Source organism: Podarcis liolepis, assembly GCF_965112155.1.
Source record: "Podarcis liolepis genome assembly, chromosome: 13".
In the NCBI taxonomy this organism is placed as follows: Eukaryota; Metazoa; Chordata; class Lepidosauria; order Squamata; family Lacertidae; genus Podarcis; species Podarcis liolepis.
The window spans coordinates 17,648,592-17,657,854 of record NC_139573.1 but is presented as its reverse complement, the minus strand read 5'-3'; the positions used below and the strand labels follow the sequence as shown (position 1 = coordinate 17,657,854).

The window sequence follows — 9,263 nt, the reverse complement described above, 5'->3', positions numbered from 1 at the left end:
AGTAATAATTGTTATGATGGCACCCATCTGTCTCGAGAGACAATGGAGTGCGCCTCTGGGGGGTGTTAGCAGCACTAAAGTGACTCCCCTCTGGGGTGCAATGCTGGGCTGTGTGTAGGGAGGTCCTGGGCTGCTCAGACAAGAAGACCCGCCCCCCCGGTCTTGCTGATGTGGTCCAAAGGAAAGCAGAGCAATACATTTGGCACCAGCTTGGCTGAAGGAGTTGCCAGAAGGAGGCATAAAAGATGCCACCCAACTATCTTAGGGACTTCACTCTGGATTTGTGTAGAGCTTGCTCTAAAACAGAACCTCAGACCTCTGTCTAAGTCGCAGTGATGATGTCACACCGCCGTGATGATGTCACGTTCAAGACCGACAACAAATAAAGAGATCCACAATCCCTTTTTTCAAATTTGCTTTTTTATTGCTCGATGCCGATCGACAGCAGTGCTGCGCTAGCTGTTTGACAGGAGAGGAAGCTCTGAAAACATGGGGCAGGGTTGAGGTAGGCGTTGGTTCAACAGAGTTAACAAAAGAGGTGAGAGAAAATGTGCTGGAAAATTATTTGCCTCACGAATAATCAGTCGGTAAGGGGAAAGAAAATCCCCGAGATTTGGGTGGAAAGACATGGGCCCTGAGCTGTCCCTGTTCCCTGCCCCATTGATCAGCTAGTCTCTCCCTGCTGTGCTCCCTCACTTTCCACAAGAGGGGCAGTCACTGGGGTAGTAGTCCCAGTGGAAACCGATGGCGTCAATGACCGAACCAGAGCTGCCACTGAAGTAACGCAGGACGGTGTTTGGGAAGAGAGGAGCTGCGTTGAAGCTGGTGCCTGTGTCCTTCCCAAAAGGGAAGTAGCGCCCCTTGTCGGTGACGAACACAAGTTTGCGGACGTAGCTTTTGTATTTCCCGGAGACTTGGATGATGGACTCGCCAGGGTGCAGGAAGATTTCCTCCAGGTCGCCAGAAGAACCCCCCACGTAGTTGCTCCACTCCTTGCCGTAACGGACCTGGAGACTGGAATAAGGTAAAAGACAGACTTCTTAGGCCATCTTCTCTCTTCCCTGATAGGCCAACAGCCCAGTGCAGAGTTAGCCACGCTTATGCCCCTTAAAACAGAAGGTCTCATTGGTGCCTAAGTTTGCTCTTGATTCCTGTACACCCCTTTCCATCCCAAAGGATCTAGAAGTTCTCTACAGCCTTTCCATGTTATCATTTCTTTTGGCACAACCAATTCACATTTGTTACTCATTTGCCTTGCGCAATTCACATAATTGCGCTGCCGATTGCAAGGACACCCCCTATTCCCCCCCCCAATATTCCTAATTTGTTGCTGAGAAATGTGGCCCTTGACCCAGGAAACACTTGGTCATGTTGTGTGAATGCCTGATGATCGTCTTCCAAAGCAACTACTCTATTCCGAACTTAAAAATGGAAAGCATAATGCTGGTGGTCAACAAAAGAGGTTTAAAGACTGTCTCAAGGCAAATTTTAAAAAATGTAGTATAAACACCGACAACTGGGAAACACTGGCCTGTGAGCGCTCCAGTTGGAGAACAGCCTTCACCAAAGGTGTCATGGGCTTTGAAGACACTCGAACATAGGATGCAAGGGAGAAATGTGCCAAGAGGAAGGCACGCTTGGCAAATCCTGGGAAGCAATGTCCCCACTGTGGAAGGACATGTGGGTCCAGAATTGGCCTCCACAGTCACTTACGGACTCATTGTTAAAACTGTGTTTATGGAAGACAATCTTATTCGGCTACGAGTTATTGCCAAAGAAGAAGAAGACAGAAGAAGAAAGGTAAGTTGCAATAAATGATACAACTCCTCCTCTCCGACTATCAAGCTCTCCAAAGCAGAACATGTTCTCTGGCTAGTTTTATCCAACGAGGCATCAAGCATGTGACAGAAATAGAAGAATTTAGGTTGAAAGCTCTTTGGGGCAGGGTCCTGCATTTGACGACGCTGTAGAAAACAAACGAGGGATAGCAAACGAGTGAGTAGCCAATTTCAAACAAGAGCGACCCCAGTATTAGAATCTGGTTCAGAGTTCTGCACTGGACTCTTGGACCTCAAGTGTTCAATACAGTGGTGCCTCGCAAGACGAAAAGAATCCGTTCTGTGATTCTCTTCGTCTAGCGGTTTTTTCGTCTTGCGAAGCAAGCCCATTGACGGATTAGCGCTATTAGCTGCTATTAGCGGCTTTTAGCAGCTTATCTGCTGATCTGATAAGCGGCTTAGCGGCTTAGAAAAAGGGGGGGGGGAGGAAAAAAAACCAGCAGGAACTCGCAAGACATTGTCGTCTTGCGAAGCAAGCCCATAGGAAATTCGTTTTGCGAAGCACCTAGAAAACGGAAAACTCTTTCGTCTAGCGAATTTTCCGTCTTGCGAGGCATTCGTCTTGTGGGGCACCACTGTATAAGGAAAGCGAGTTCTCCATTTTCATTTCGCCATGGAGCCTTTGATTGCTCTGAAATGGTTTTGCTGCTGGGATCAATTTGGCAAACAAGCATATTCAGATATGAGGCTTAAAGTCACTTTCACAATTGAGGGTTAAGATATGCACACATTAAAATGGCTAGAAACACAGCAAAACTGTTTCACTCTACACACAAACATATCTTCAGTGCTCTCTGTCCTACAAAAGGAACAGATGGCACTTCCAGACTGCTGCTGTTTTGCAGGCGAAATTCAGCGGCATGCTGGAAAACTAAAGTCGTTTTTGTTTTATTTTTCAATTTCTTATTAGGCTTCTATCCTGCCCTTCCTCTCAAAAGATGCCACAGAACCATAGCATTGTAGAGTTGGAAGGGACCCCAAGGGTCATCTAACCCAACCCCTCCCACAACGCCCAGGAGCTCTTGCGCAACAAACCCCCTCCCCCTTCCCCCCCAAAATCCTGGACTATTTGCAGTAAGGTAAAGTGATGGGGAAATGTACTGGAAAGTATATGATAAGAATTGCTTGATTGTCTAATCTCCCTGCAAACAATCAGAATTAATGCTTATCTAACCTCCCTGCAAATTTTATTGAGGTCTTGGATATACAGGATGTGTGGAAGTGAAAAGACTTTCCGAAGACCACCCTAAATTTCCCTGCAAAGATAGGGTTTACCTTATTTTAAGGTCAATCTGTCCACCCATCGCTTTTTCTCCAAACCCTACAAGCCGCCAAGCCACGGCCTGTTCCCAGATCCCCACCAGCCTCCAAACACTTACCCCACGATGTACCACCGGTTCGTCCGGATCCTAATGGCAGTTATGGGCCCATCCAGCTGGTTCCCAGAGTGGGAGAAGCGTTTCCCGCCACCTCCGCCATACTCGCCAGAATAGGAAGAAGAACGTGGCTGAGCTGGAATAAGACCCAAAGCGACACAGAGCAGATGAGCTTCAGCACAGCAACCTAGTCCTGCCCTTGGACAGCAGCACGGCCTGGGGGACAGTGACACCTCCCTCCCCGCCCCGTCCGGCCCCCCTTGGGATTTACCTGTGTTGATGGTGATGCCGCAACAGAGCAAAGCAAGGAGAGTGAACCAAAACATCCTAGAAAAGAGAGTGTTGCGGTTTTAAAAAAAAAAATCAACACATTGATTTCAGTACTTTTACATGTTTATTCTATCCTCCCTGCCCTCCCACATCCGTTTCAAACTGTCATACACATCCTGGTCCCGTTCCTCTAATTTTATCCTTCACAAACCGCCCTGGGAGGTAGGAGATGGTGGGAATAGGTGAATTGGCCCAGGTCACCCACTGAATTTGAATGCTGAGAAGGGATTTGAAGACAGGTGTAGGGATGATCGGGGAGTGAGGTCCGGAGGGAGCACACTCCCCACCCACAGGCAGCCTCAGCCTGCCTGCACGCGTGACCTTGGGGTGCGGAGCACACACCCCCCTCACAGACAAAGCCACGGCTGTCTTAACATCGTTGCCTCTGTCTAACCTTTTGCAGTCTCAGCAGTTTGCCGTGTCCTGTCTGAGACCTTTGTCTCCTTCGTCATACACTGTGCAAGGAGAAAATGACGCGGTAGAAACAGGTGCCAAAATAACTTTGTACCACCCCAGGATCTCGGGACCGGAAGATGTGTAAAGGTCACAACCCAAAATGTATCTGCTTGGTTTGCATATTTGTCTCAATAAAAGGAGGCTCCACAGGGCTGGCCGGCAGCTTGCTTTCAGCTCACCTGTGTGCAGCTCACCTGCATTACCAACTCCTGCCTCATGTCCCTCACTTCAACAGGCCTCTCCAACCAAAGCCTACCCACTCACTTTGGATACAAGAAGCTACCTTAGTCCATTGGTCCATCTAGCTCAGGTTTCTCAAAGAAGGACTTGGGTCTCCAGCTGCTTTTGGACTACAGTTCCCATCATCCCTGTCCTGCTAGCTAGGGATGGTGGGAGTTGTAGTCCAAAAACAGCTAGAGACCTAAGTTTGGGGAAACTCTTATCTAGCTCATTACTGTCTATGCTGTCTGAATTGGCGGCAGCTTTCCAGAGTTTCAGGCAGAAACCATTCCTATCCCTACTTGGAGATGCCAGGAATCGAACCCGTGACCTTCTCTGTGCAAAGCAGATGCTGTAAGTTGTGACCCATCCCTCAGTTATGAAATAGCAGGTGTTCCAAAGAGGTCTGAGACACACCTGCCAGAGCACTGCTTCATTACACTATCAAACCTGATACCCAAGCCAGCTTTACATCTATTTCTTTTAAAAGGGAGTTCCTGTAATAGGATCAGGACAGCCGACTCCATGAAGGCTCTGTGCTACATGGACTTTGCCATGATTTGTGCAAAGTTGAGCTTCCATTGGAAATCAAACCAAAGCATAATTTGAACCAAATTAACCAAGCATAGCTCTGTTCTCAGCCCTGCAAAAACGTAAAGAGGGAGTGCTTTTGAGCATGTGCAGAGTGACTTGCATTCGCCCTTGAATAACCGCAACAAGCTTGCAATGAGTGGTAACGGCTTCTGATTAAGAACCATGTTAACAGTGCTCAGTCCAGGCTGTGCATATGTTGACGTGGTTAAGCCAGTGGTCTGCTCTCCTCTCTCTTTATTAATACCTCTTAATTTGCAGCTTTTAAACCATTTTTCTGGAGCGTGGCCTCTGGAAAGTTGTCCTGGCTCAAATCCCATGCTGGCAACCCTAGTTCTGTGAACTAGTGGAGAGTCAGGTGTTGGGAGACTCCAGCTCCCATTCTCTCTCACCACTGGTCATGCTCCAGTGATGGCCAAACTTGGACTGCCAGCTGTTTTGGGACTACAACTCCCATAATCCCTAGCTAACAGGACCAGTGGTCAGGGATGATGGGAATTGTAGTCCCAAAACAGCTGGAGAGCCACCACTGTGCTAGATGGAGTTCTTAAGAGTTTGGAGTCAAGCAACATCTGGAGGGCCACATACCAAACAGCTTGCCAGCCAGCTTAATCACAGAATTATAAGAGTTGGAATCATCTTTTTATGCTCTTATGTTCTTTGTATACTGTGTTAGTTTTATGATGTTAGCTGCCCTGAGCCTGGCTCTGACCGGGGAGGGCAGGGTACAAATAAAATCATCATCATCATCTAGTCCAACCCCCTGCAATGCAAAAAGATGAAGCTGTCCCTTACTGGGATCAAACCTGCAACCTTGGTATTACCAGCACCATGCTCTAACCAACTGAGCTATCCAGCAGGTCTTGAAAAACTCAGGGGGTCCAAATCCCTTAAAGCAAACAGTCAACCCCAGGCAGCCTTGAAGAGAGATCTCCAAGTTTCCATAGAAAGACCTTGTTCTCATAGAAGACCTCTTCGGAGCCTCCTGGAAAACAGGGTCCACTAGAAGCACCCCCTCCCCTTAAAAAAAAAACCACACACAAAAGATCTGTTGTGAGGCTAAAATGTGGAGGGGGAGAGGCATGTTTTATGCCAGCTTCAGCCGCTGCAAGAAAAAGTGGGATACAAATGCAATAAATAATTATTTGCGGAAAGGGTTGTGCTCAGCCCCCGACTTACCTTGCAGCCTGCGCAGTCCTTGGGTGGGCTGGGTGCTCTGTGCCTGAGCTCTGCAGAATCGGCCAAAGGGGAGCTTCATGTTTTATACTGTCCGTGAAGTACGATATGGCGCCACCTTATCTTGGGAACCTGCCTGCTGGGCAAACACCATCCATCTATTATAAAACACTTCAGTTGGCATTTTCCTGGGAGGGACCCAAACAAACGGGCCCTCCCTTTAATGGCCCACGGCAGCCACCTGCTGCGCTGGGGCCTAGTGAGGGATGCGGGGAATCCTGGAGCCCCAAAGATGGAAGGGAAACAGCCCTGATGTACCCTGATGTATCCTGGCCACCTTTGGAAAATGGAGGGAACTTTGGTCTTCACGTTACTGCAGCTGTGTGGCCAGTGAAGATCTTCAGCGCTTAAACGAAGAATATTTAAATGGCACAATCATTGGTTTTTATTTGAAATATCTGGTGCTTGAAAAACCCAAAAAAGAAGGTGCTGATAGAACTCGTGTGTTCAGTTCCTTCTTTTACACATGCCTTAATCCAGAGGAGAAATGGCACAGGCAGGTAAAAAGATGGACACGTTGTGTTGACATCTTTGAAGAAGATTTCATTTTTGTTCCTATTAATAAAGCAGCACCTTGGTTCTTGGCTGCCATCTGTTTCCCAGTCTTAAGAGAACCCAATATATGAAACCAATCCATACTATCAGGAAGTTAGACCTTCCTCTTCATACGTATCAAAGAATTATATGCAAACAGCCTTGGATTCTGCTCATGGTTTCATTGAGAGGCTGTTCCCAATCAAATGTGGGAAGTCAAAAAACGCACTAAAAGAAGTTTCTCCAATGATGTTATGGAAGGTTCAAACCTGAAAGTGCCACAACAGAATGACTTCAGTGATTGTGGAATTTCCACCTGATTTCCAAGTCTGGATGCTCCGTTGGTAATCTCCTGAGAGTGATCTAGTCTGGCTCAGCCCAGGGATTTAGCCTAGACTTGGAGCTGAAACCCATGGGGGGAGTGATTTGTCTGGGCGAGACTCTCTGGGTTGTACCCTGACAGGAACGACTCTCTCATTCTCCCTCTCCCGACATTTTGGCTCTCCGGGAATAGACCTGTAAAACAGCAAACGCAGAGTCACCACTATTTCCAGATCCCTTCTAACCACAGAGCACAGCAAGGAAAGACGTACTATGGGGAGAGAAAGGTCTGCTTTGTCTCAGCTTCTGCCTGTGAATCTGGGCACCCCATAGGGGGAGGTGACAGCTGGGATGCTGCAAGGCCTGGCCCTGCCTCTTCCTCCATGTAGTTCCCTTCAGGGAGAAGCACATCATTCTCTGAGGATGACTCCTCTGCTAGGGACATGGCATCAGCAAAGATGGGGATGGGGACAACCCAAGAACCAGTTGGCTGCACCTGCCATTGGTCCTGGGCCCTGCCTTTCACTGGCTCTGCGTCTGCCTGCTGTTGGGTGGTGTAGCCTAGTGTAGTGGTTATAATGAGAGACCGGGACCCGAGTTCAAATCCCTGCTCAGGCATGAAACTCGCCAAATGAACGTGGACCAGTCACCGCCTCACACTATTGTTGTGAGGAAGATTAAAGAGATGTGTGTTGAAAGACAGGGTCGTTGTGAGCCTAGAAGGGGAGGGTGGAGAGCCGGGAGGAAGCCTGAGGTAAATCGCTAAAAAGCATGTGGGATTTATTTTTATTTTTTAAAGATAATTAGCAGAGAGAAGGTTGGGTGAGATCCTCGGCATGCTTGCTCTCTCTACTTGAAGGGAATGTTTTTTCTGTAGTCAAAAGATTGGCATCCATGCCATTTCAGAACACCCCCTTCTGCCCACCCTACTACTGACCAAAGGAGAAAATGAAAATCCCAAAAGATTTGTGCTCTGTTTTCTTTCTCTTCCTGTTCACATCCTTTCTCAGCTTCAAAGCTCTTAACAGGGCTGCTCCTCGGCCTCTGGGTTTAAGATGGGCCTAGTGGCTTCATCGCAAAGCAGCAAAATGGTGGAGAAGGAAGGCAGAGGCAGCTGCGTGCCTGACAGCAATGAGGAACGAGGGACACGCTCCGTTCTGGGGCCGTGCCCTGATAATGCCCTTTGAGAATATTGCCAGAGACATCTGGAAAGTAGCAATTCAGGCAGACCTCGCCCAAGATGGGGTTGGGTGCCAGGCCTGGCCCACCCCAGGCATATGCTGTTCTGAGAAAACATGGGAATGTCCGGAGGGCGTTAGAGGACAAGGGCCTTCCGATGCCACCCCACCCTGTCCCCACGTCACAGCAATGGGTGACCATCTGTGTGAGTGTGTGTGGGAGGAAAGGAGGAGATCCAGTTTGGGGCAAACACAACCTTTGCCACTGGTTTGGCAAGGAGGAGGAAGTGGCTTGTCTGATTCTGGTTCCCTGCCACAAACATGCAACATGCTTTAGCTGAATTCAGCACAGGTTTGATGCATGCACCCATCGCCGGCTTTAAGGCGTACGTATTCAGAGTTTCATGAGTATTTATTATTGTTGTTTATTAAATCTACACCCATAGATCTCAGGGCAGTTAGCAACACAAAATCACAATAGTAAAAACACAAGATACGTAATAACAATATAGGTGTCTGCTATCTGAAGAGTTGGTGTGTGTGTGTGTGAGGAAATGGGTACAAAATCAAGGAACCCAGTGCCCCTTGCAGTCTCCTAGTTTTGAATACAACGCAGTCCCTTTCCACTCCCCACCTGTCCTAGGCCTTATGCCATGCCTCTTCTCAGATATCAGGGCCACCTGAGGCATAGCCCAATTAGCAGAGCAGGAGAGCCTTCATCTTAGGATTGTGGGTTCAAGCCCCACTTCAGGTGAAAGGTTCCTGCGTTGCAGATGGCCGTACTAGATGATCCCACCCGGATCATCCAGGTTGAAGGGTCTCAGATCCCTACCTTCAACTCTTGTTGAAAGCGGGGCGATTTAACACATGAAAAATCTAGTTGTCCAATTCACGTCCCTGTATGAAACATTCCAGGCAATATCTCTAAGGCGGTCCCCCCCCCCTTGCGAATTTCAGACCGAATTAAATGAAAAGAAACAATTTGTCCAAACAGATTTTAGGAGCCCAGTTGGTTCCATATACAGCACGGGGCTGATACGGCCAAGGTTGCAGGTTCGGTCCCCGGGCGGGCCAGCTGCATTGCAGGGGGTTGGACTAGAAGAATGATCCTAAATAAATCTACAAGTCAGTGGGAAAAGGCCATTGGCGCCTTCTCCTCCTAGGACCTGATCTCCAAATCCAGG

The 9,263-nt window shown here is 48.3% G+C and overlaps 1 protein-coding gene across 2 annotated transcripts; it reads right to left on the bottom strand.

The window, feature by feature from the left end:
* Nucleotides 1-402: 402 nt before the first annotated feature.
* ZG16 (zymogen granule protein 16) lies at nucleotides 403-7,610 on the bottom strand. 2 transcript variants are annotated; one of them, XM_083469270.1, is made up of 5 exons: nucleotides 6,850-7,610; nucleotides 5,990-6,392; nucleotides 3,486-3,541; nucleotides 3,218-3,350; nucleotides 403-1,014 (listed from the first exon to the last, which is right to left on the bottom strand). In XM_083469270.1, exons 3-5 carry the CDS (start codon nucleotides 3,538-3,540, stop codon nucleotides 693-695), a joined length of 510 nt encoding a protein of 169 aa, XP_083325396.1. In that variant the 5' UTR covers nucleotide 3,541; nucleotides 5,990-6,392; nucleotides 6,850-7,610; the 3' UTR covers nucleotides 403-692. The 2 variants fall into 2 exon arrangements, with proteins under 2 accessions (XP_083325396.1, XP_083325395.1); XM_083469269.1 differs by having other exon boundaries at nucleotides 5,990-7,610.
* Nucleotides 7,611-9,263: the final 1,653 nt, after the last annotated feature.

Coding starts and splice junctions, on each gene's coding strand:
- ZG16 (XM_083469269.1), bottom strand. CDS start 3,540: ATGTTTTGGTTCACTCTCCTTGCTTTGCTCTGTTGCGGCATCACCATC. Junction 3,351..3,485: donor CGGCATCACCATCAACACAG/GTAAATCCCAAG, acceptor GTCTTATTCCAG/CTCAGCCACGTTCTTCTTCC. Junction 1,015..3,217: donor AACCGGTGGTACATCGTGGG/GTAAGTGTTTGG, acceptor ACCTTATTCCAG/TCTCCAGGTCCGTTACGGCA.